At 37.0% G+C, this 27489-nt stretch overlaps 1 protein-coding gene across 1 annotated transcript; it reads left to right on the forward strand.

Moving 5' to 3' along the window:
- ANLN (anillin, actin binding protein) lies at positions 1–26183 on the forward strand. The gene is made up of 25 exons (XM_088521085.1): positions 1–27; positions 4188–4341; positions 4756–5040; positions 5477–5823; positions 6442–6655; positions 7404–7597; positions 7732–7839; positions 8298–8418; positions 9316–9432; positions 9920–10146; positions 10754–10905; positions 11393–11540; positions 12147–12282; positions 12964–13146; positions 14785–14911; positions 15905–15953; positions 16034–16090; positions 16908–16946; positions 17284–17305; positions 18321–18433; positions 20033–20095; positions 21908–21994; positions 23339–23446; positions 25268–25440; positions 25866–26183. Exons 1-25 carry the CDS (start codon positions 10–12, stop codon positions 25987–25989), a joined length of 3366 nt encoding a protein of 1121 aa, XP_088377211.1. The 5' UTR covers positions 1–9; the 3' UTR covers positions 25990–26183.
- The last annotated feature ends 1306 nt before the right edge of the window (positions 26184–27489 follow it).

Here is a 27489-nt window from a genome sequence, read left to right on the forward strand (position 1 = left end):
GCGGCGGCTATGGATCCCTTCACTGAGGTGCGCGCGGCCCCTGGAGCCGCGGGCTGCGCAGGGGGCGCCGCTGGGGCTGGGGGAGCTGCCGCCTTGGAGGTGGCGGGAGGGAGGAGGGCAGCAACGGCTGCCGGAGTCTGCCGGGGAGCCGACAGGCCTCCCCGCACACCCTTATCTGCCTCTTCGTCTTGCTCTTATTTACTCGTTCCTCCTATGTTGCAGCTGAGTGGGTGTTTGTTAGGCTTGTGGTTCTGTCCATGAGCAAACAGAGGGGTTATTCAGGAGAAAGCCCCTTTGAAAGGCAGAGAGGCCCCTTTGAAAGGGCAGTGAGGCCTAGCTGGGGTTTGCTAGGCTTTAGTGTCTGCCTTTCATGTGTGCCTGACAGATAAAAGTTTTCCCGCTGCTGCTTCAGCTGGAGGATTTAAATCTACGGGGGATGGTGTTGTGCACCCTGAACCTGGCATATCTGAGGGTTGGGTTGAGGTTTGTCTGCGACTCTGAGCACTTTGTTTAAAAAATGAATCTTATTTGATGTGATGGCCTCCTGCGAGCAGTCACTTTCATTGGCGAGCTCAGTTCCTCTTTTTAAAAAGCAAGAAAGGGTAATTGTTAAAAGTAGACTTGTGTTTGTTTGCTTGAGGTTTGCAAAACCAAGTTGGAATGAAGTGAATGGAATTGGCCACCCTGAATTTGTATAAAGGTTGTAGCTTTCTTAAAGATGTGACAGGTGTAAAGCCATGGAGTTGTCATGTGACTGCTTTAAGAATACTTTAGTAAAATAAAATAAAAAAAAATCCACATTTAAAGTCCACAGCCTGTCTGAACAAAGAGCTAAACTAAAAATCTTCAAATCAAGTACACTGAAGAAACACATCTTCTCCTTTCTTTGTGTGTCTGTTTGAGATATAATTTGTTTTCCTTAAATTAATTGCCTGTAAAAGAGGCTTGTGTAGATCTGATTTTAAAAGATTATATGTAGTATTGACCCAAATGTATGGACTAATTTTTTTGTAGCAAGACAGGCTTCCATTACCCCCATGTAAAGCTTACTAAGTATAAACAATTAAAACTGCCTTCCTTACTTGGTAGTAAGTGCCATGATGAGGCTAGTCTTAAGTAAACTTCAAATCCACACTTCTGAATCAAGTTTGAAGTTGTTTTGCATGCTGGGAAGTATTCCAGCCTGAACACGCCCTTCTTCCAGATAACTGATTCTGAAAAACTATGACCAACTCAGAGGGCGCTCCTTGAGTAAACTTCTCAAATGTTTGCTAGGCCTGCAGGGTGCCTAAAATGTTGTCTTGTCAAGAATGTGGAGGACTTGATTTCACTCTTGGGCAAAAAAATCTGACCATGTTAGTATGTTTGAATTTATATCTAGTAACTTTCCTCAAAAAACTTTTCTAAAAGCAATTCTGCTATCATCTACTATAAAAATGTGTGGGGTTTTTTTTGGCATAACCTTTTTCTAACTTAACTGTTTTCAGATTATATATATATACACACACACACACAAGTGAGTGAGCTCTATTACTTGTTGGGGAGTGGTGAAGTGTTAAAATTGATGATCTTATAAAGAAGCATAGTTCAAGCCTTAGTTTGACAATGCATACTGCTAGCTTAGTGTTTCCTGATGTTACAAAGTAAATTTTATCCTAGGACAGACTAGCTTGCTTTAAGCTCAAATAAATTTTGCCCTATATCTCATTAGAAATTTTTTAGATTGTTCAGTTTTTAAATCATATTTCTTTTGATTAATCTTTAAAAGCAAAAACTAATAACCTGCTGAATGTCAGCAAAAATATTAATACAGAACACCCTGAGATCATGCAATGGATACTTTTTCTTTAATTGCAATGACTGAACATGTGTCCTGATGTGCTCATCTAAGAGTTGCCTTTTCTTCTTTAACACTTCCAAATAGGGTCTATGTGTGTGACTTAGCACAGGCTTTCAAAAAGTGAGCTTCTCTGTTATGTTAAAAGTGGAAAGACTTTCTGTAATTTAAAAAAGTGCTCTTGACACACGAAGCTTGGTCATCTAACTGTGTGAATAAGATTTCAAATCCCTATATATAATGAAATGCTTAAGCTCTGCTTTGAAACTTCAGCTGTCATCAGAACACTCAACATACTGCTTGTAAATACCTTGTTAATAATCTTGAAAAGTATGTCCTGAGTCTGGTGACATGCGGCTTACTCATCGTGTACAATAGCAGAGTTTGAATTCGGGCTGTTGCATGGAAAATTTGAGATTCTACAAGCCAATAGCGCTGCGGCTTCCACAACAGAGGCATGCATTCCTGTGAAATGACATCCTATGTGTTACAACTGAAACTTGATTTTACTGTGTGTGCCTATGTGTTTGAATAGATCTATAAGAATAGTGTTTTGGAGAATACACTCAACTTTTATATAACCTTTGTCTTATTTGTGTGTATTGTACCTGCACATCTGTTTTGAGTGGGTGACATCAACAAAACACTTAGGAATAAAACTGTTGTGCAACTCCAAGTGAAGGCACTCTTAGTATTTCATATGTTTTCCCTGCCCCATTTTGCTGTAGAAATTAGAAAAGTGGCGTTTTTCTTTCACAGAAAACCGAGTTTGACTTTCCATTTGTTCTGTGTTGACATACAATGAAAGATTGTTTAAGACTTCAGCCTCAGACAGTTAAAAATGTGAAATGTGTATTTAATTGCTATGCAGCAGGACAGATAATGGCTGGCACAGTTTTCTTGCTAATTTATGTGCCACCAAATGAGTGCAGTTTATGTGCTTCCCTTTAAAGTCTGTTAGTTCAATCACAATTTCTGTTCTCAAATTGCCTTACAACCTAGAACAAAGGTGTAATTTAGCATTTTTAGATATGATCAAATTGAGTGATATTGCTTTACGAATGCTGTTTTAAAAACAATTTATTTCATACTTGAGTGCTATAAGGAATTACTTGTTACTAGTGTAGAATACTCATTAAGCAGCTAGTTCCTATGGAATAGGATCATGTTATTCAGATTTCTAATGGCTAGGGCAAGAAAGAATATGTTTTTAAGATAGCTGAACAAATATAAATCTGTATATAGAGAAATATATAGAGATATTATAAATAGCCTATATATAACTATGAATAGTTATGACTTCATACTTTACTCCTTATGTTAAAGTTCCAAAATTCTTTTATTTTAATAGCCATATTCTACTTTTGCTTTCTTTTGGGAGGGGGGCGGGGAGAGTCCTTTTATGACTGGGAACCACTTTAACATTATTTCTTTTGCTAAAAGGTTAGTGTTACATCAGATGACCTGAGCATGTGTCAGCAAGATGCCAAAAAAGGCCTACTAGCCAGACTTGACAGTTCTTTACGACTGTCATGTGGTGATTCAGTAGGAATTTCTCATTACTTTGATAAATATTTCTGGTTGTTTCAGACTCTATAGAAACATCTATTTTTTCCTTTTGCCATTAGTTGTTTCTCTCTAGTCTGATTTATTTTGAAAGCCAAGCCAGTTGGAGACACTAGTTGATTTAATGACTGGAGCTTTGGAACCTGCTAGACAGCTTCATCTGTATTTAACAAAGGAGTAGGTCTCTTACATCTAACTGTGTTTCTGCAGTCTTTGAGCATCTTTGTGGCTATATGAGAGAAGACCCAAATGAATACCTCTGAGAATGAAATGTTACAGCCCATAGTCTGTTCAGCAGGGCAAAAAAACTTCAGGTGCCCTGCAGTCCTTACTGTCCAGAGAGCAGGAGGATACCTGTCTTGCCTAATGTAAACTGCCTTTTAGGTCAGTAGTACTTCTGAAAAATGAGGCAAGCAGGACAGATTGAAGTAGTGAAGTGGAAGCATCATAGGGGTCAGGAGTTACTGCAGTGAGAAAAATGAAGTAAGATATATGCATATGTAGAAACATGTTTTGTTTCTTCTGCTTTCAGCTGGAGGAGGACATAAGCAGTCAGAAAAACAAACTTTGAATATTTCTGTAGTATAGCATGCACTACAGTAGATCAGCTAGCAACATCTGGTAGGCGTATTTATTTTGGAAAGTAGTCTTAATGTATTTCTGGTATAATATTCCTTATTATACGCTTATCGCAGTAAAAAACTTCTAGCTTGAACTGTATTGGCTACCAAGCATACTGCAGTATATAGTAACATTTATTAAATGTGATTTATTAACTGTGTAGAAACTACTTGAACGTACTCGTGCCAGGCGAGAGAATCTGCAGAAGAAAATGGCCGAGCGACCTACGGCAGGAGCAAGATCCACAATGCAGGCTAAGAGGGTCAGGGAGCCTCTGGTAGAAACTAGTAACCAGACACCTCTGCCTGGTGAAGAAGGTATCTTACAACAAGTATCATTATCAATATATGAACAGTCAATAATTATCTTTTGCTTTCAGCTCCATCTCTTTTTTTTTTTTTTTTTATGTGGGAGTGGGGGGTAGTGGGATAACTTGTAGTGTTCATCCTAAACTAAACAATGATGGATGAAGTCACCTACCCACTGGGTCTGAATATGAATAGTATTTAGCTTAATCTGACAGCAGTTGCTCCAAATAATTAGTAAGCTATTTAAAAGTAATGATATGATGCCAGTATGTCTCATGTTTGGTAAAATTTGGATAGGGTAATTTTTGAAAGACTTATCAAGGTATACTTACATTGTAACTTCATCTATGTTGCACTCTTGTACTGTTTCTATGAAGATTTTTTTAGATGATACTAACTTTTTAAATACTTTAACTTATACAGTGAAATCTAGTACAAAGCCATCACCATCAAAGAGGCTGTGCTCTGACAGTATGGAGGCTCAAGTTTCCAGTTTAGAGAATAGGCAGCCAGTTTCTTCAAGTTCCGCAAACAGCCATTCTCCTGAGATGACTTCAGAGTTGCATGTAGCTGCTTCCAGCAGGGCTCCATCAGTTCAGTCCTCTGAGAAAGGTAAAACGAATGCCAAGACAGAAACTCCTGCAGCCCTTTCGGTCAAAACACGTATGCAGAAATTGGCAGAACAGCGACGTTGTTGGGATAACGAGGGTATGTCTTGCTTGCTAATCAGCATTAATTTTTTCATTGTTAGTGTTGATGAAGTGTGCTAGCAGAGGACAGCTTTATGTGTATGAATGCTTAATATGCCTTCGTAAACAATTCTTATAGCCAGTACTAGGGAAGGAGAAATGGGTGCCTGAAATAATCAAACTATTGACTATAGCTTAGTTTTGTATACCTTTTTTCCAACTACTTGCTTCTTGCTCCTTATAAATTATATAAAACTAGTAAACTGCTCGATTAAAAAATGTGTTGGCTTTGCCATGACCTTTATTTCAATCTGAATAGTCCCAGTACCTTCAAAGCTAATATTCTGATTCCTTTGATATAGGAATAATGTCTAATAGCAGATGAACTTAACATATTAAAATGCAAATATATATATATTTGTTAGCAAAATAAATGTGTGTTTTTTTTTTCCCAGATCCTTCTGAATGTGCTCATCTGTCTCCCCTCCAGTCAAAGGACGTGTCTGTTTCTCCACCTAAGCAGCCCTGTCTTGCCCTGGCAAGTGACACCCCGATTGGGAGAAGGGGCCGTTTAGCTAACCTTGCTGCTACAATTGGTTCCTGGGAAGATGACCTAAGTCATCCATCTGCAAAGCAAAACAATGCACAACAACAGCCTGGTACTACTTGTTTATCCAAATTGTCCACTACAAGTGGAGCATCTGCTAGAATCAATAGCAGCAGTGTAAAGCAGGAAGCTGCATCCTGTTCTCAAAGGATCGTTGAGGCTTCTATTAATAAACCAGCAACCTCAAAGATAGCGGTGAGTGTCTGATTAGCTGCCGATTAAGAATCTATTGGGATATTTGTGGGGGGAGGAATCTTAATGCATACCTGTTTAATTTGGGTGCAGATTGCTGACAACAAACCTTTAAGGGAGCTATCTCGATTTCTAACTTTTGCCTTAATGAAATGCCCTATTACCTTTTTAAAATAAACCTGAAACAGTTTAGAATTTCTCTGTTGAGATTTAAAACTGAATGTGTGTATGTGTATAGTTGATAAGCTGACTGAATTAAATTTGTAACTATTAATGCTATGGGAAATCACCAGAATGCTGAAACTAGTACCTGATAGCTGTTGTTCCAGTTACAAAATGGCAATATGTACAAATGATTTTGTTTGGGGAGTCATGGGAAAGTATATGAAGAAGCTGGCAAATCTCTTGAATCAAATAGTGAAATAATATGAAATAATGGATCAAAATGCTACAAAAAGCCTATAACTTTGGTTTTCTGCTCTTTTCATTGTATAATGCTAGTGTATAATGTTAGTGTATTATGTAGTGTAGTTCTGTAGTGTGCTGTGCAGAATGCATCTTTTTCTCTTGGAAGAATGTGTAAGAATCTAAAGTTTCATTTCAATATTTCTTCTTGTTAAGGATCCAAATACAAAACCCTCAAGAGACACTGTTTCCAGGTCTAAGGAATCTGAAATATCCTTGTCACCAGCAGAGAATCCCTGCAGTCCACAGAAAACTGAAGAAATTAAACAAACAGTAAAATCAACTCTGTCGCAACCCGTTCAGTCCAAAAAAGGACTAGCCAAAGGAACACATGTGCAACTTGAACCTCAGGATAAACCCACAACACCAGGTAAATATTGTTCATCATCTTCAATAAATATTTATGCAAATCCTCCTTAATGCTGTGTTGAAAAGTACATATTCATTAACAATATATGGTGAGTAATGTACCAGGTGGCCTGTATTTCCCACTATAACTAAAGTACTGAAGAGATCTATTATAATGACGATATAGATTAGTAGGGTTTTCATATTTTGCAAGTTTTGGGACATGTAATGTAAAAACTACCAAGAATAAAATTGATCTAACTTTTTTCTTATGTAAAAACCTGTCCTAACATCTGTCAACCTAAACAATTCAAAGCTTCTTTAAAATTGTTAGATACAATATACATCCAAAATATACCAGGAAAAGAAGAGTCTCCATAATTTTTTAGTAGACAGCAAAGCTTTCAATTTAGAATGGCAAGTAGATCCCTAAGCTTGCATAGTGTCCTTTCAGTGATAACACAAGTGTCACAAATGTTCTTTCCCAATTTTAAATAAACTACTTTGTCAGAAACTTATTCATTTCAAAGATTTCAAGCAGGCTACAGCAACTGTGTCTGGACGTGCTGACAGTAGAAGATAAGCTTGAGTGAGGTGGATGCAGTGTATCTATGCTTGCACTTCAGGTTTAGTTTCTGTAAAGTACAGCAGGATAAGAGCTGTAGAGGGGATATCTTGGTTACTTTCTTGAGAACATTCAGTGGGCTGTAAAGTTGCAGTGTAACTTCTATGTTTTTGAGGATTTCTTTTAAGAAAAACAATTCTTGTAGGAGGATCGGGAATTAAGCCCTTCTTGGAACGTTTTGGAGAGCGTTGTCAAGAACATAGTGCACAGAGTCCTGCTACGAATACAGCAGGGTACAGAACACCCATTGTTACCCCAAATACAAGGACAATCCAGGAAAGACTTCTCAAACAAAATGAGAATTCCTCTACTGCCAGTTTAGCGCTGCAGCTTAAGCAGGTATGAGTTGGAATTCTCCCAAGCTTATTTATAAACCTGGGAAAGATTCCTACTGCTCTGTACTTCCCTGAAGAAATCTAAATATCTTGACATCTTAAAACTGTCACTTTTCCCCTTGCTCATTGCTTGCTTAGGAACGTGAAAGAGAACTTGCATGTATTCGTGGCCGGTTTGATAAGAGGAATCTGTGGAGTGCAGAGAGAAACGAAAGCTCGAAGAGAAAACTTCCAGAAACTAGAATGGTAAAGAATCAGAAGTTGATCATGTGTGAATTGTTTTAATGTGTTCTGGGTACAGGGGTAGATGGGCAAAGATGTACAGTCTGGGTGTGCAAAGAGCCCAGAATTTCAAGACTGTTGCCAAGTGGTTTGTATAATTATTACTGAAGTATTGTATGTGTGTGACTGTTGTCTCCTTAATTAAAGGCTTCAGAAGAAAACAAACAATATTGTTATGAATTGACTTATTTTTGATGATGCTTTAGGTGTGTTTTTTATACTCTAAAAAACTTCAAAAACAAAAAGGTCCTTCATGCTAAATCTACTTAGTATCCAGTACTTCAGTTAATTTTCTTGAACACGATCTTGCTTGACATTGGATCTTTTCTTAACACATTCTAAAATGTTTGTTTGTTTCGCACAGTTTTCTTAGTTTGAACTTAATCTCATGAAAGTAAAAAGGTTTCTTTTATCTCTGATAGGAAAGTCAGTCTCGGGCTAGTCTAAACCACCCTCCTAGTTCAGAAGCCACTGCTTCTGGATTGGTGGACGATGCACCGGCAGAGGATAAACCAGTAAAGTCTCCCAGTGTGGAATCTTCAGGTGAGAACTGCCACTGTTAACATGTGGCAAATACTGTATTGAAGCACTGTCCTCTATTAAAAAGCAGTTAGACTAGTAGCACTGGTGTTCACAAGTGGATCTCTGTTCCTTATTTGACTGTCAGGCTTTAAGTCTTCCATGTGATAACAATTCTGAACTTCTGCACCACTTGAAAGAGTGGCAAGGCAGATGGCCTGTGTGTTTGGGGTGTGTGTGTGTGTGTTTTTTTTTTTTTGTTGTTGTTGTTGTTGTGGTTTTTTTTGTTTTTTTTGTTAGGATCTACCAATATCTCATATCTTCCTATAAAGTGCAGAGGCAGTGATTGAGGATATTGTAATACAAATGTCTTTGTATCCGATTTTCCACACTAGTTTAAGGTTTTTCCTTATAATAGCATTATTTCCCATGGGGGCAGGGGTGAGGAATCCTGTGATGTTTGACATCACATCTGGTGTTCAGTAAATGGCAGAGCCTCCTATCCTCTGTGAAAGAGGAATGACTGTTTGATGCTTCCCATGTACATTTGTCTGCTCCTAATGGTTCTCTAGAACAGCAGGATGAGATGCTGCTCTTGTTTTTTTTTGGGGAGTGGGTGTGAGTGAGGGATATTTTTGTTCTACCCTTTTGCTCTTGAATGGCATGCACTGTGCTATTGCTTCAGCATTGCTTGTTTTGCTATTTGTTTTCTGATTAGAAGACAGAATAAATTTAGCTGCACAAGTTGCCAATCAATACAATAAAAATGTATTTTAATTTCAAACTCCAATACTCAGTTTAGCAATGTTTTTCTTGTAAGTAGTCAGCTACATTAATAAACTTCTAAAAATGTTTAATTTGGGGGGAAGAAAAGAGCAAAGGCTAGACTCTGTTCAGTGACTTTTTTCATGAACTTCCTAGACACTCCTAAACGCGAAGAGACTGATAAACCCAGTCCTTTGAAGACTGTACTGACCAAAAGCCCTAAAAAAGCGATGTCTGTATCCGAACCTGAGCAACTTGATGTGAAACAGAATGGTTTGTATTGATTAGATGTATTAAAATGTGCTTAGCTTGCTGTCCTCCCTTGTCTAGCAGGATGTTAATACCCTTCAAGTTGAAATGATGATTTCACCATATACCTGTTAATATTCTACATATGTTTTTTTGTAATCAGACTTATATATGAGAAGTCAGGGAACTTTATCCTAAACTTCTATCTTGGCATTGAAGTCTTAGAGCATATTAAAACACTCATTGGGAAGGGATTTGAACTTGCATTTAAGTTTCAGAATTGAAATGCTGGGCAAGTACATCTCTTAGTGTATCATCTATAGTGCATAACTGATGTAGAGACACGAACAGCTTTATTTTAATATAGCATTGCTTTAGTGTTGTTTATGCTTCACTATAACATTTTTTAATCAACTTGAGGAAAATAGCTTATCTATTACTGTCTCTCTGTTTATTGAGACTGAGGAGTTTAGTCTTGGTGCTACTAATTTTTTTAACTGTTACTCTTCAGATGAAGTATGTGAAATTGAGATGAGTGTGGATGATGAGCTGAATAGCTCAAGAGTGATAAATGAAATTTTTGAAGTTCTTGAAGAGGAAGGTCCAGACATAGAAAAACTAAAGAAGGAAATGAGCATGAGCTTGGAAGGTGAAAGTGATGAGGATGAGCAGGAGGAGTCGCTAAACATTTCATCAATGTCTCTCTTAACTCCTTTAGTGGAATCTGTTGGTCCAGAGGTGAGTGTTCTTTGGAGGTGGGCAAGTGCTTGTTTTTCATTTTGATGAGCCAGTTTGCTTAAGAGCAGTGATACATTAAGTCTATGGTGATACCTGAGCAAGTATGTAATTTACAAATTATATTTTATTAATGAGACCTTACATAGTGATGCAAAGTTTCTGAAGTGTGGCTAAAGTTTTGCTAAGTCACATTTGAGCGCTTACAAATAAAGTCCAGCCCAAGTTATAGGTGCATGTGTGCATTCAATGAAATTGTTGCTAGTCTTTTAAAAGAAATAACTGCAAAACAGTACCAATTTAGAAACTTAAGGGTGAAAACTTATCTTCTGCTTCTGTTGGTGTCCCTTAAACAAAGAAAAAAAAAAAAAATGAGATCACCTCCTTCGGTGTCCCCTCCCCAGCAACAATGCAAAATGCTCTTCAACACAATAAGCAAAAATGATAAACTAAGTTGCTCTATGTCCTTAATGTTTTTAAACTAGCCCTTCAATACTGTTAGGCAGCCTCTGAATTTAATATTCATGTGTAATCACAGCATAAAGATGAGAGGAAACATGTCATTATCAGTTTGGAAAGATTTTTTTTGTAAAAACTTTTTTCTCCTTAGGTGTTTATTTCCCCTTCACAGTCAGTTGGTGAGGGCAGCAGTGTGAGTGAAGCAAGTCTGAAGTCTGAGAAGTTCCAAAGGACTAAAGTCCCCAGGGCAGAGTCAGGCGATAGTATTGGCTCTGGGTCAGAAGATCGCAACCTTCTGTATAGGTAATTAACTCTTAAGTTATCTGATGGTATATGTCATGAAAATGCTATGGGGGGTGTGGTGTGCGTGGGTGGGTGTGTTTGGTTGTGTGGTGTGTGTGTGTGTTTTTTTTTAATTGCCTTAAAAGAGAAAAAACTTGAGCTGGTAGGATGAAGACAACATGTTATACAAGTATACCTTGGTGAAAGAATCTTTATACTGCTTAAATTACAAAAGAAGCTTTCTTCAAGTTCTCATTCTCTGTCAAAGGCTGCCTCTCTGCCTAGTCTTTGTTACTTCCACTTAAAATGAGTTGACAGAGTACTTTCTTTGAAAAGCCCTTTGGGCTAGTTGGAAAATTCAGTACCTCACCATTTTATATATACACATATGTAAACTTAAACTCTAATTTACTAGTTAAATTTCATTTTATAATATTCACATATAGATGTTAAATTATACACATGACTGGTACCTGTGAAATGTATTTATTTTTCCTGTTTTTTAAAGTGTTGATGCATATAGGTCTCAGAGGGTTAAAGAAACAGATCGTCCTTCAATAAAGCAAGTCATTGTTCGTAAAGATGATGTTGCTTCTAGGCTAGAAAAGAGAAAGAATGGCCAAACTGATCAAGTCAATATTAAAAAGAAAATGCAGGTATCTAATAGTTTCTTAATCCTTTTTTGTTTTATTATTTTCTTGCCCAGGGCACTCGTGTATGCTTAGGGTGGTGAAATTAGGCTATGTAGCATCATAAAGATATAAAGAGCACTGGATCGTAACTGCAGAATTCAAGTAGCTAATGTATCCGTTATTAGGAGGACAAGGCCTCGCTTTGAAAAGGGTACAGCGAATCTGTATTTTGTTACTGACGCTGCATTATGCAGGTTTCACTACTGCATCGTTTTAGTAAGCAATATTCTGATTCTTCTGGAGCGTCCTTTACCTACATTACTTTTATTTTTGCTGATTAACAGCTTCTTCCATATATACTGGTTGAGGGGATGCTAGTGCTCTGACTGGTTATGAAGCATGTAAATGCTTCCTCACTGGTTCCCTGCTCCAGGTTGTTTTTGTGTGTATGTTTTTGGTTTTGTTTAGGAATAAAACTGTAAATTGCACTACTTTCTAGTTTTCTAGATGTTTAAACAATCTGATTTGCTGAAGCATAGCCAGAGATGCTAATCTTGAGACATTCCTAGTCCTTTCTTTGCGTTTAAGTTTTGTGTAATTTTACTTATTTTTACTACTGCCTTACTCTAGGAACTGAACAATGAGATCAACATGCAGCAGACAGTAATTCATCAAGCCAGCCAGGCACTCAACTGCTGTTTTGATGAGGAACACGGAAAAGGGTCTCAAGAGGAAGCAGAAGCAGAGAGGCTACTTCTCCTTGCCAGTAGGTTTCAAGCCCAACTCTGCACCTTGTGAACACATGGGGAAAAATTGAGTTCAGACAATTCATTTATTATGATACTTTTACCTGACTGCTTATAGCTTTTCTCCTGAAAAACAGTAACAGAAAAATACCTATTCTGTGTCAACTTCTCCAGTAGACCAAATGATATCATTTGGTCTGTTTGTTTCTTCCAGTGTTCTGGAAGATGATGGACACCTCTTCATTTTATATATGTGTATATTTATATATGCATATGTAAATACATAGTAAAATGTGGAGGACCGTTTTGAGACATGTTTTGCTAGTAGATAACCAGCTTCAAGGATGGCAGTGCACGTGTTCCATGCAGACAAGAAGTAGAAGCAACTGCCTGGTTGCCATGTGACCAAGAAGCTGGTTGGATAGTTTTAATATAAGCCTTTAGATTACTGGTTTATTCGGGAACGGTGCTTGTATTTCCTTTATACAAATAAGGTATTACATCCGGAACAGTGCAGTATATAAGTTGTTTCATCTTATGTTTAATAAAGGGACTTTGACTTTTGTGTTTGATTTGGAACTTTGGTGTGTGACTCGGGACTTTGGTCTTTGATTCAATATCCTGAAGCTCGTTCCTTCACAAGTTGCAACAGTAAAACAGCTTATGTTCAGTAATACTTCAAAATTGTGTTCCCTGTACAGCTGAAAAGAGAGCTGCTTTGCTGGAAGAATTAAATAAAGTGAAGAGTGAGGGACCTCAGGGTAGAAGAAATAAAGCCGCACCTACATCTTCTGAATTTGCTCCATCCAGGGGATCTGTTACCATTTCAGAAATGCGTCTGCCTCTAAAAGCAGACTTCGTATGTGGTACAGTTCAGAAACCAGGTAAAATTAACAAGTGAAAGCAGTTAAGGAAGTTTAGTAACAACACTGAGCTGTCTTCAATAGATCTGCTTTTCAGTTATCTATTTTCTTCTGGTGTTGTTAGTGGTATCCTTTTCTGGCTTCTGAGCTCCAAGAAGCTTATCACAAGTTTCTTAGCCTGGTCTTAAGATCTTTCAGTGGTTCCCTGGGCATGAAGTAGAATTTCCTATCTTGCATCTATCAAGAAGAAGAGAAAGCAAAAGAGAAAGCCTTAGGTTTAGTACTCTATCAATATGTTAATTGACCTCTATTTTGTGAAAGGAGTGTTAAGTCTCTTTAGTCAGTCTCTTAACATGCCCAGATACTTGCCTTCTATTTCTTGTCATGTATAAGTCATTAAGGTGTTAAAATGTAGATTTTATTTCTTTTGTTCTGGGCTAGATAAATCTAATTCTTGCTAGAAAAATGTCTGACAAGGCCTTTCTGAAGGTCCCGAGACATGTCCTGGAACATAATAAACTATTGTGCCATGTGATTGTTTAAAGATTACAATTTAGTAGTTCATTATAACCAATGCTATTTAATAGAATGCCCCAGGGCTTGTTTGTGGTCAGATACTTCAAACACTTTTTCTTGCTTCCTGCTTCACTAAAAATTCAGAACAAAAGTTATTGGGCAAAGTTCTACAAAGTTACTGCAAAAGTTCTGCTAATGAATTCACATACTTTTCCAGCTTTAACTGTGGTATGAAGCATGGAGTGACTCTTCTTGCCTTTAAATAAGAACACAGATGAGAATATGGGTGAAAAAGCATGATGCGTTTAACCTCCTGAAATCTTGAGACATGCTGTACAGCTCTCTGCTTTATGTAAAAGTCCTTTAATGGCTATAAAAAAGCTTAGTTTCTCTCAATATTCTGGAGCTGAATTGTCTAAACAACCAACTATGAACTATTTGTCATGCTATGCATGTTCTGCGTGCCAGAATTATACTCTTTATTTCTTGTGAAGAGAAGATCAAAATGAAAGATACAAACAAATCTTTACTGGAGCTTACAACAGTTTTGAAAGTTTTGACCTATCCTAATGTAATGTACTAGTCACCATTTGTGTGGTTATTTGTTTTTAACGTGATACGATAGTATACTACCCTTAGCTCTACCATTTCGCAGCTTTCTACAGTGAAACTCCAAACTGTATTCTGGCTGCTGAGATGTGCTCTTGTGGTGTACTTCCCCCTCCCCCCCCTCCATTTTTGTGAAAAGTCAGGGAAATGAGTTGCCTAGATACTGGCCCCTTCATAGGAATTGAAAAAAGGATGAGACTGGACGTTGGAGAAAACTAATGCTTACTAAAGCAGACAGGTCTGAAGAAAAACAGTAGAGTCCTCGGGAAGTATGGTTGACCACTGAATCTGACTGAAAGCTCTCCTCTTTACTCTCATATGCTGGGTCGTCTGTCCTGAGGTGCCTTAGGTAGTAATGCAGTCACTGTGAAGCCAGTTTTCCTAGTGGGCAAAGTAAGAAAAATAGTTATTTTACTCTGAAATAAGTTTATGATCAATTCTTCATTGGGTTGAAACACCTTTTTAATGAAAATGCAATACTCGAGGACTTTAGATATTGGACACCAAACAAAATTATCTCAAATGTATTTACAGAAGCAGCAAATTACTACTATGTAATAATATTGAGATCTGGAGCAGAAAACATGGTTGCAACTCCCTTAGCAAGCACTACAAGCTCCCTGAATGGAGATGCTCTTACTTTCACTACAACATTTACTATGTAAGTATAAAGAAGCTGCTTTGGAACCGGTTCCATCTTTGACTCTTGTGAAATATACATGAAAATATTGTTTAAATTCTTGTACAATATATTCTCTGAATACATATTTTCTGAACAAATATTGTGAGCTTTTGTGGTTACAGGTATTTCCTGTTTGAAGAAATTGTTCTTTTGAGAAAAATGCAGCTGCCTAAACTGATTCCACTATACATCAGCTAATCTGTCATTTGCTTTTCGCATTTTGTTCTCTTCTGGAACACCGGCAACGACAGATAGATGCTATCCTTGAGATTGTGTTTTTCTGTTTTGCCACAACTAATGTTTTACATAGCTATTTATATTCTGTGTCTGAAAAAACAGCGCTGTTAAAACTAAACCTCTCAGCTGGTAGCTCTCAACATTAGCTAAAGAAATCTTGAGTTCAAATGGCTGTTTCTTTTTGTTCTTTAAAAAAAAAAAAAGTGGGGGTAAAACCTTTCCAAAATTAACAAGCAAGCCTTCTTTAAATGATAATTCCTAGAGTTAGGCTTTAAGCTAGTTACTCAAAACCCATCTCTGCTTCTAGAAAGGTATGTACTAGTAGTAGACAAAAAGGTGTTTTTTGAGGGATGGTAGATGAGCAGGATCTGTTTCACTTTTTTTTTTTTTTTTTGGAGTTCTGTGTAGTATCTTGATATTACAGTGTATTAATATATTGCTATATTGTCTGCACTGGAAAGTCTGATTGTGGAAAGGAATCTGAGGCCTACTGACCTGCCGGGACAGCTATGCCTTAGTAATAGGAGATGGGCTGTTAGCACCTGGGTTGACCATCTCCTGAGTAGAACCTAGATGCTCCTAACTGCTGCCTTGGGAACTTGCCTGATTTTTAGAAAGCAGAAGGTGGGCAGAAGAGCCAAGCAACTTACGCGGGGGAGGGGGAAAGTACTTGTTGCCTCAGTCCATGTTTAACTTTTTTTTTTTTTTCTTTCCCCTTTGCTTTCTCCACTTTAGGCAGGATGTGTCCAATGATTTTGAAATAAATATAGAAGTTTACAGTTTGGTATGTATCAGTGCCTGTCAAAAGCATCTATAAAGCTGTATGAAGTGCTATATTTTTCTTAATATTCTCTTGCCTTAAAGGTACAAAGAAAAGAAGTTCCAAGCACTGATAAAAGGAAAAAGGCAACTAAATCTAAGGTAAATAGAACATGAAAATCATAATGTTTTATTTCAACAGAAGATATGCTAGAAAGACTGCAGTGTTCAGAGAGAACTGAATAAGAGCCTTAGTCTGATTGCTTTTACTCTCCTTATTCTTTCTTGGAACATCTGCAAGGACAGATGGATTATGGAGTCCTTTAGCTATTCTATTCAGGTAGATTGGACCTCCAGCACTTAAGTCTGAAATATATTGGAGAGGAAGGAGAGGAGTCTTAGAAAATGCTCTTAGTTCTATAAAATGCTATGCTTTACAAACTCTTAATGTGTGGTTGCCTTCCTTAATGTTGTGTGTCCTATTCTCCATTTTAACTAGACTATACTACTTTATTTTTTCTTTGACAAGCCACTTTATGTATTCTTGAAGCTGAAACAAATCTAGTCTCAATTAAATTTTTCCTTTGAAAATACTGATGCATAATATAGAACGTTACCATATTAAAAATGTCTGTATTTGTGTCCTCTTAATAAGCAAATGTATTTATGAAGGAAGAAAAAATACACTGAGATAGCTTTTTCAGATACACATAGTCTTTTTTTGAACTTCTACTGAATGTAGCAAATATCAGAGGAAGAAAAGCTAAATATTGATAAGATGAAGACTAAAAAAAAAAATCCAAGTTTAAGTATATATTAGCTTGAATGGACTGACTCATCTGACTCATAACAGGAAAGAGTAGCTATTCAAAATTGATCTGGATAAGCCTTAAGTGGTTTCACTGTTTAATTTACATGCTAATATACTAGACAAATTCTGTAGTATGAAATTGAAATACACTTATTTTTCTCTTTGTAGGTTATTACTCCAAAGAGATTATTAACATCTATTACCTCTGTAAGTATGAATGTAATACTAACAAATTTTAGATGACTGTTTCCAAAGTCATTTTCACTTGAAATAAGGTCACACCTGCAATAGGTTCTATATCCTTTACTTGAAACTATTTAAATTGTCCAGCTTTCTGCTAGACTGTTCAGCAGGAGCTCAAGAAATAAGTTATTGCTCTAAGTATCTAATGCTGGAAACTTGCAGTTACTGCATGTTTACTTAGATATCCAAGTCTTTTTCTTAAATACTTGAAATCTATTTTTTTTCTAAGTTAACTTTAGTTTTCTGTAGAAATTGCCAGAAACTTGTCTTCCACTAATTTTCTGTTTCTCTGTCTTTCTAGAAAAGCACCCTTCTTACCCCAGGTAAGCCAAAATAAGCATTTTCTACCAAGGTGAAAATTAGCACTTGATGTCAAAAACAATGCATCTATTTAAATAATACTTCTAACAGCTGATAATTGGGTAGTTTTCCAGCTTTGACACTCACCCTTCATTAAGTATTTTACCCATTATGTTTAGTGGAAGCTCCCTTTAAAAATATTACATTTCTGTATTTTATATCACTTGCCTTTGACTTGAAATCTTTAGGAATTTAAAGATATAGTCCGATGTCAATAGGCTCAGTAATCAGAACCACCTTTAGATTCTTGAAAATATAATCAGACTCTGAAATATTGCTTTTGTATAGTGTTTTCAACAAAATTCTTCCTTTTTCTGATCCTTGAGGGGAAAAAGGAAACAGCATCTACAAACAAGTGTTCCTTTGGCTATGTAAAAATAAAAATGGCCTGTGTTCTTGTGTGCCTGCAGTTTGATGTACTTGAGCTAGTTTAGTACAAGCTGGTAGCAATAAGGAACTTGTGAGCTAACCACCAAGCTACTAGAACTGACTCCTGTACCTGAGGCCATGTGGGGGCGGGGGGAGGTGCTTTGTGGTGTGTGTGTGTGTGTGTTGTTTTTTTTTTTTTTTTTTTTTTTTTTTTTTTTTTTTTAATATATAGATATGTATATAATGCCCCATGCAGTATAAACAGGCAAGTCCTGCAAGATTGCAGTGAGCCTCTTCCGTATAACACTATGGCTGTTTTGCCTTTAGCTTTTAAATACCTTGCCTTTTCTCAAGATCTAATGGCAGGGCGTGTGTGCTTTGTGGTGTCAGTCCCCGTGAGACCTCCAAACGTGCTCTTTCCCCCACATGCTCTTGGGTGTATTTCAGAGCTTCCCAAGAGAGACCATATTGAGTAGCACCACACCCAAATCCTGTCTGTGCTTCCAGGATGTGCTGCAAAGGTTGCTTCTCCTGGCCTACCTAAATTTCACAGCACTGTAATTGTGTAAGGTGTCTATCTCGACCTGTCTTTAACTTCTTTCTCCATAGCCACGGCCAGTCCAGGTGGCCCTAATGCTGTGCGAACTACTAATTTTGTCCTCGTTGGATCCCACAAGTTGTCGCTGTCTTCAGTAGGAAATTCCAAGTTTGCGTTGGAGAAGGTAAAGAAAAAATATTTTAGTGGTGTGTAGGCTACAAAAATGAATGTGGGCTTATTTTTTCCAAAGTTATCTTAAATGAAACCACGATGTACATATAAGTTTGTACATGTATCTGTTTCTATTGCTCCAACTTAATTTCATTAGATATAAATGCAAAAGAAGATAAGACTCAAGTTATTAGGCCAGGCGTTCTTTTCCTTAGCTTAATGTAAGGTATATTTATGCACATATTAAGGCATTTGGTTATTGGAAGCTTTTGCTAAGAGAACATTGCATGTGGTTAACATCTCTGTATACGGTCTTCATATTGCTTGTTGATTTGCTGTTTTCCTAAAGTGTGTTTTAAAGATAATTTGAAGTTCTGTGTTTAACTGACTTATTTACCACATGAATATAGTTAGGACTATAAATTTCCTTTCATATCTCAAATTTGTGGAAGTGACTACCTTAATTTTTAAAAAGAGCTGTTATCAAGTTGTATAACACTAATTTCTTGTCTAAATAAAGTACATTTACTGCCTGTTACTATTAAGTTATAAAAATTGCAGATTTGTATTCATTGTTAACTCTAGTCTCATAGCTTATACATAAAAGCTATTTTAATAGGCATTTATGCCAGCAGCTATTTTAAGCTAAATTAAACTAATTCAGAAGTTATGGCAAATCACAGTACTACTGAACTACAGTTTTCTCTGCTCAAACAGCAGTGAATTGATAAATTTTCTTCTTGACTAATTAACTTGTATCTCAATAAGTGTAGTATTACAGCTACAGCTTCTGATGGGAGATGAGATGGTCATGTTGGCACACAATTATAAACTATCTTAAATTCCAACTAGCTTTTTAGATTTTTTTTACATATAAGAGGGAGAGTCCTTTACTAGAAACTCTGCCAAACTAACAGCTGAATTGCAGTGCTCTTACTGACTGTATGAACTTGACGAGCGCTGGCATTGAAAAGCATAAAACTTCTTAATCAGAAACACATGTGGGAGGCTTATCTATTTGCATGTGGAAATAAGCTTGTTTACTGGAAGTCTTTTGTTGTGAGGTATGCGGAAAGATGTTATACTTTATTCACCAATTTAGGTTTGAATCCTTAGCTTACCCCATCTAGACTATTTCAAGGAGTAAGCACAGCTATAGCGGTAGGCTATAGCACAACCACAATATTCAAATGGAGTTTCAGGGAAACCCTAGCGTGGTTAAAAGTCTGGGGATTTTTGTTTGCTTTCTTTTTAGATGCATAACTTGAGCATTTTTCAATAGGAATTCGCTCTCTGTGTGTGTGTTCTTGTTCAGGGTGTATGTGTGGGGGTGTTTTTGTAGTGGTGGTGGTTTTTTTGTGTCTTTAGGAGTGGTGACCTTGGCATTGCTTTAATTTTGCATTGGCCCCTAGCAACACCAAACAGCACCTTTTTAACTTGCTCTGTGTATTTCTTCTTCAGGATTAAACTGCCACCACAGTGGTTTTGCATGAGTTGCATTCCTCTTAAACAGTGTTGAAATTAAGCACTGAAGTGTACTCATGTGTGTCTTGTGTCCAGTTTAACTTAACTTTGCACTGATCACATTGAGCATGTTTCTTTTTTCCCTCAGATGAATTATGAAGGGGAGGAAAGAGAACTATTGGGCTATATGTTCCAAGACAAGATTGCTATGGTGATTTGTTTTATAGCAGAAAATTGGAAATGGCTTCCTAATGCATGTTACTTATGTCTGTTTGCTTGTTATTTTTTTATTCTTAGAAAAAGCTAAGCTATGCAAAGACCTACTAACTAAATATAACAAGATGTTACAAGCCTTTAAGACTTGTAGAGTTCTTTTTCTGGTCTTGTGCAATGCCAAGCATGCTGCTACAAATCAATTATTTAAGACGCATAGGATTCTTCCTTAGCTAGCATGTATCTGTGGTCTTTCTAGATCACTGGAAGATTTTTTGTTTTTTGAAACAAACTGATATTTCTTCTAAAGATTGCTAGTCATTAAATTTAGGCCAACTTCTGGGCAAGTAGATAACATCAGCTTCTTGGGTAATAGAGGACTGGAGGAAAAACACTAGCATGCAAAATATTGGATGAATTTAATTTGCCATGAATGCAAGACACTAAAACGAAATCTTTTGTTTCTTATTCTGACAAGATCTTGTTTGAACATTGTTAACGAAAAAAAGTCACAGAAAACTAAAATTTTCAAAGTCCTAAATTTGAGGCTCTTACGCACAAATGTAAAATTTTGTTTAGTTTTGCCCTTTTTAAGGAATATTTAAATGGTTATGCTACCAAGCTATAATTCATCTTTAATCTCCGAAAATTTAGTCAAGTTTTATTTATTCAGTAGTTAACTCTCCTTAGATATTCCTTAAAATAGTTTTTAACAAACCAGAATATGTTTTTATCCAAGTTAAGCAGGTATGAGCTTAATGCGTTATATCTCCTATTTACCAATAACCAACAACACATTAAAAACATTTTCCTGTCCTTTCTAGGAAACCACTTATCAAATTCTTGAGGGTCATCTTGAGTTTTTTTCCACATAACTTAAGCCTTTGCTATTTTATTGCTGGTGTCAGGTACATGAGCAGCCATTCATGCTCTCAGTTGAGTAGTTCTAAATGTGCAAATGATGGTTTGCTCAGGCAGATGTGTGTTGTCTGGCCTGCAGCTGCAGTCGGCCTGCAATTCAGCAGTGATCACACTGGAAGCCACTTGTGTTCTGTAGGGATCCTGGGGCCTACAAAAAGAATAAAATCTTTAACTGTTGAGGGTTATTCTTGTTGCTCTTAACTACTGGCAAAGCTTACTTCTGTTTGATGAATTTTGATTCTGTGGCTGTAATTGCCACTGTATTGTATATACAGTGTATAATGTGCAAGCACCTTTTGTATCATGTTCCTCCTCATACCCATTGAATGCTGAAACAACACTAACTGACCTCTGATAACAGTGGTTAGGCTGCTTTTTTGTCAGTGGCAGAAGGTCTTGGAATCTCTTTTGGTAGAAGTGATTTTGTGCAGGTCTTGAGCACCTCATATGCTAGTAGGTGAGAACTGCTTGCATTGCTCTTCCCTTTCCAGTCTTCTTCTGCAGAAATATTTATCTAGGTAGGCACTGCTACATCAATATGTGCCCAAAATGCTTATGACATTGAGGTAAGAATTCTCTAGTTTTCCAAAACAGCCTAGTATTAAATGGAGGCAGAAGCTGGAAGAATGTGGTCTGCTGCCTTGTGGTGTTTCTAATCTTATTTTGAAAGCATGTTTGTGCCCCTGTTCTGAGCCAACTAACCCTTGAAAGTAAGTAACCCTTGAAAAGCTTTTAAAAAGCTTTCTTGCTCAAGCCTGACCACTTCTTTATGGCTGGAGGTCCGAAGAACAACATTGCAAATGCTTTGGTGCAGGTGGCTTGCTTGAATGGGTAGCGTAGATATTGGAGAGGTGTCCAAGTGAAATGGCTATTGTCTTACCTTTTGCAGGTTCCCTTTCTGTCTCCTTTGGAAGGCCATATCTACCTGAAGTTAAAATGTCAAGTGGACTCTTCTGTGGAGGAGAAAGGGTTCTTGGTAAGATATGGGCTTAAATGTCTTAGCTTAGAAATAAGTGGGCTTATTAAATATAACCTTTTTTTAACCTCACTCATGGATTTTTAATAAAAATGAGTTTAAAACTGGTTTGATTTCTGTTCCCCCACCAAACCAAATACTTAAACTTTTCTTGTTTATCTTGTATATCAGTTTAAAGCTTCCCTCGCTGTTGTTGTCTTTTAGTAAAACTTTAGAATTCACTTGTATTCTTCTTTTAAACACTATTCATTTGTTATTGTGACCTACAGTTAGTTGTATCATTTTTAAAATAATGCTGTCTATAACTGGCCTTAATTACAGCTGCTACTTGGGCTTAATAGTTGGCTTTTGAGTTTGTATCCAGCAGATGGCAGTAAATGTGCCATGAAAACACAAAATAGTAACATCTGTTTTGTCTGGTGTATTCATGAATTGATATTTCTTTTAGAATTTTTTTCCCCTCAAGCAGTTCTTTCTGCCTCCTTACCTTTTATTTAAACAAAATTGAACTGACTTCTATAAGCGCATATAAAACGTTTGCATCTAATTGTGCTTACTGACTCATGATTTTGTGCCCTAGTTAATTTTGCCACTGTTGTACAGTATGTAAAAACAGAAGAATGGCGCACATGCAGGTGTGTTTTCTTTTCCTGAGTGAGGGATTGGAAACGCTCTACATTCTTAAAATGTGATCTGAACAGCAAAGAGTGGAAACTGCAGTACAGAAAGACTAAGTAGAAAATGCTCTGTACGAGGTCAAGAGGGATCAGGGTAGTATAGATAGTAAACTTTTCATTCCAATATTAAGGAAACGTTCCTAGCAATCTCCTGGTCTTGCATCAAATAAATTGTCAATATAAATATTACAAATCAGCTACTTTAAGTTTTTTTTAATGTGGCTTACAGAATAGCCCAAAACACTGCATTTGAATTCCTGATTTGCAAGACAAAGGAGACTAAAGTATCCAATTATGACGACTTGTGGTTTTTATATGAAGAAATGTTTTATTATCTTTATTTAGTTAGTATCTAATAAAAGTAACCCGTCTCATATTCTAAAATAATTGGGAGGGTCTATCATTGTCAATACTAAAATCTCCATTTAAAATGTCAGGAAAAGGTGCATTTTGAGCATAAGGCCATAAACTTGAGGTAGAGACTGTAAACTCATTTTCTAAGCTATCTGGAAAATATATATGCTATATTAACAGAACTCTATCTCAGTATGTATTTTTTCTTCAAGTTTACTGCCACTAAGGGTTATACCAGCTGAACCACCTTGATAGGAAAATGGCAGCAGGAACCAAACTCAAAGCGTAAAGTTATTCCATTGTTTCTCTTCAGACTATGTTTGAAGATGTGAGCGGATTTGGAGCATGGCATAGGCGCTGGTGTGCACTCTCTGGAAACTGTATATCTTACTGGACGTACCCAGATGATGAAAAACGGAAGGTAGTGCTGTTTATAAGGCTCATGACTAAATGGGGGGAAAGAGATGGTATCTGTGTGTGCTCCTACTTGAAGGGTGAGGGAAGTTCTGTAGTACTTCATGAAACTAGCCATTCATTTTTCATGATAGTAACACTTTGGAATAAAGCTGGGAAGTGTATTTAAAGCATGAGATTCAACCTCGCAAAGATTATTTGGGTGATAGGAGAGACTTGCGGTCATAAAGGGGACCTAAATCAAGGCAAATTCAGAAACCAACTATTTGATCTGATGGGGAAGAGTGAAACTGGAAATTTTCCATTTGGATTAAGGCTTTCCATTACACTTGTCAAATGACTGCTTTAGTGATTATTTAGCTTAAATAGATCCAAACATTTGTAATAAGCAGACTTACATACAGTTGCCTTAGGTTTTAGACAAAATAATAAATTTAAACATTTCTAATAAGAATTAGTGGGCAATCCTTCTATATTGTAGAAGCACGGTTGTGCTTAAAGTCTATCATATTTGCATTCACTGTTTTCTTACATTTCCCTGCATAGCTAAAACTGGAGTGGCTAATGAATCAAATCAGAAAGATTCATCTGTCACTCATGTGAACTTCTTGTCTTCAAAGTGTCTTCCTGCAATATGTACCAACATATTTTCAGCTCCTATTAAGGACTGCTTAAGCAATTTACCATTTAAGGCTTTCTTGTTTATTGGCAGAACTCTTTCCCAAACTCTGTGGCAAACTCTGGTCCTTTTGGGTCTTCTATGCCTATCCTCATGCCTGAATCTAGTTTCTTCCCTGCTAACAGATGAAGACCATATGCTGGAGGCTGACACTAGCCAAAATGTATTGCTGTACTTTCTCTCCTTGCCAGGAGAGAGGAAAATTCTGTCTTCTGTAATAAACGATAGGCAAGCAAATCGAGTTGGACGAGGGTTTCCTATCCTGTTTCTGTCTATAGGAAAGAAGCTTTGGGTTGTTTCCCAGTTTATTTCCCATGATTGCACCAATAGGCCAACTTGCAACCATTTTCTTGATTAATCTAATGTTTGTTGAAGCAGTTTTATATCTATTCCACAGATAGTTGATATAACCAAGGCTGCAGGAAAAAAGAAAAATCTATCTGAAATAGCACAGGCACAGTAAATAGCAAGCTTTTTTCCAAGCTAAGAGCTGCTAGTGATGCTTCCCCGACGAGCCATTCTGTAGGTGTGATGAATCAGATCCAAGGTCTGTAACTAACTTCAGGCATACACCTGAGGCTCCCTAGATAGTGGAAAGAGAAAACTGCCTTGATTTGAAATGCTCTGTGAAGGAGTTGAGCTGTTGACTATAGAGGGAGCTAGAGCAGGTGGACTCTGAACTTAGGTGCCTTTAGCTGCATCCTCAAAGATGAATCTCTGCTTATACACTTATTCAAGAATGAAGCAAACATCACTGGAGGGTTTGGTTTCTGTAGATTTTGACAGGATTTGCTCTATCAGTTGAATTCTCTCAGATTTAAGAGTTTAAAAGACAGTTCCCACCCCCCCCCCTTTTTTTTTCTTGAAAATAAAGAGAAGGAGGGGGGGAGTATGTACATACAGGTCTAAGTGTAATTCTCTGGTAAGGAATGGATTTGTTAGCTATATTGTGAGTGGCAAAGCAGGATGTATTCCATTGGCTGAAGCAGGATACTGCAGACATAGTTCTTGTAAAGGTGGGAAGTATAATGAATGGTTTTTGAATGAATGGTTTTTTAATTATTATTCCCTTAGTATATTGAAAAATATGAAAGCATATACTGTGCAAAATCTTGATTGCAATATTGACCAAGTTAATGTCACTTTCAGCATCCTTTGGGCCGGATAAACTTGGCTAACTGCACTAATCGTCAGATTGAGCCAGTGAACAGGGAGTTCTGTGCCCGTCCCAACACATTTGAGTTGATAACTGTCCGACCTCAGCAGGAAGATGACAGAGAGACTCTTGTCAGTCAATGTAGAGACACGCTCTGTGTCACAAAGTAAGTGAAAAATCATGATGTTTGTGTATGTTATGTTTACAGCTGATATTTTAAAGGTCAAAAAGAAGTTAACCCTTGTATGATGCCTTTAATTATAATACTGTAGCTTAATGATTCAGTGCCAGTCCAAAGCTCATCTAAACTCTAAGTTGTTGGGATGATGCTTAAGCTGTTTGTTCACTTTTGGTTCTATTTTGCCTACCAGTCCCCTTCAGGCTCTTCAGAACAAAGGAATTGGCTTCATTTTCAGAAGTGAAAATACCATGCAACTTGGTAATCTTTTGCAGATTTGTTTTTTGGTTTCCCACCAGCACCCCTGACTTGGGCTTCTGCTCAGGAATCAACTTGACCATTTTCAGGATAACTAAGCTGAGGTGGAAAAAGGCAGCTGTTAAGTTCATGGGGTCCTTTGTTTTGTTTTTTAGGAACTGGCTGTCCGCTGATACTAAAGAAGAGCGTAACCTTTGGATGCAAAAGCTCAACCAAGTTCTTGTCGACCTTCGCATGTGGCAGCCCGATGCCTGCTACAAACCTATTGGAAAGCTTTAAACAATGTAAGGGAAATATTGAGAAAATACCTGAAAAATCCCAGGAACTGCACAAAAAGAATATGCAAAGAATATGTGTGGAAACCAGTCTGGGTTATTTAAAATGCTTTAAACTTGGGTGAGCGTATGCCATTATACAGGATTGTTATGCAGTATTTTTATTTCACTTTAAGAATTTTTAAACTCTTTTTAACACTTGTGTATGAGAGGAAGCAACTAGTTCTGAATATGCTAAATATTTATGCAACTCCTTTCTTGAAAGTCTTTTTAGCTAAGTACCATCTCCTCTTTTTGAAATGGCTGTACTCTTGCAGGAAATCACACTTCTGAAATAAAACCTAGTTTTAAAAAGTAAGTTTACTAGATAACTTGGCTCCCTAAGAGGAAGAAAACTGAGTTCTTTAACAAACATGGTGCTAAAATGGGCACTTCATGTTGGAGTATTTTTTGTAACGATCAGGCATAAAAGTCACTAGTAAATCTTGCTCTACACCATGCAATATAGGTATCTCTTGCTTGCATGGTGTTCTTGTGGTCAGAACAAAAAAAAATTCATAGCTCTTTAGTAGAATTTATTTGCCGCTTCTCATACAAACTGGTATGGATAAATGCACGGCGTGTATACTGTGTGGTTTACAGGTGTGGAATTATGTATGCAGTATATTGCACTTTCATAGAAAGGAAAGGTCTTGAATATTTTGCTAGGACCTCTATAAAAAACAAAACAAAACTTAATTTTAGGGTTTTAAACGTCAGTTTTTTCCTGGAACTCATGGTTTGTACGAATTGGAATTCTCCATTTCAGAACCAGGAGTATGTTGTAAAATTCTTTTTTCCTTAAGACATTACAAAGCTGCTATGTACCAGCTAATGATCTGCTGGCTGTAAGTTTGGCTCTTCTTAGACATGTCCATAAATGCAGGTTAAGAACTGTATTTCAGACCATCATTAAAATGGCAAAACTATTTAATTAAAATCAAAGTTGCAATTTTCACAGCTTTTCACTGGACTTAGTGAAATACTGTCTCATTACCTCACTATTGTGAATGCAATAGTGGAACACTTAATTGCCATTGCTGTTATATATTCACCATTGAAACACTAAATTCTGTCAGCTATACTGTTCTCATCCTGCTATTTTTGTACTATTGCTTTTAAATCTAGTTTTCTTTTTCTGATGTCTTTATTTCCAAATTATGTATTGAGATTTATTTTATTCCTTTAAAATAAATGATCAAAAACTTCAAGTTGTTTCTCCTAATGCAATCTACGCAGTTGAGGTACTTATCTGTAGGCAGATGAAGAAAAGCTGAACTTTGCATACCTTTTGGGAGAGGATTCCATTCAGTATGTGTATCCAAAATATAGGTTGGTTTGGAAAGATAATGGCATGTCTCAGGCATAGCCAGCACTAAATGTTTGAGTTGGAGACCAGATTGCCATTGGGTAGTTGTTGGAAACTTGCTGGAATATACTGGCATATGCATGAACATAGAAGCTG

This window comes from Tinamus guttatus, unplaced genomic scaffold, assembly GCF_059628265.1.
Source record: "Tinamus guttatus ecotype Peru unplaced genomic scaffold, ASM5962826v1 Tinamus_guttatus_pri_ptg000115l, whole genome shotgun sequence".
Taxonomy (NCBI): domain Eukaryota; kingdom Metazoa; phylum Chordata; class Aves; order Tinamiformes; family Tinamidae; genus Tinamus; species Tinamus guttatus.

Bases quoted from the DNA above. Each gene is read 5' to 3' on its own strand.
- ANLN (XM_088521085.1), top strand. The intron at 17,306-18,320 runs GTAAGCCAAAAT...CTTTCTCCATAG, and splicing joins AAGCACCCTTCTTACCCCAG to CCACGGCCAGTCCAGGTGGC. The intron at 21,995-23,338 runs GTAAGATATGGG...GTTTCTCTTCAG, and splicing joins TGGAGGAGAAAGGGTTCTTG to ACTATGTTTGAAGATGTGAG.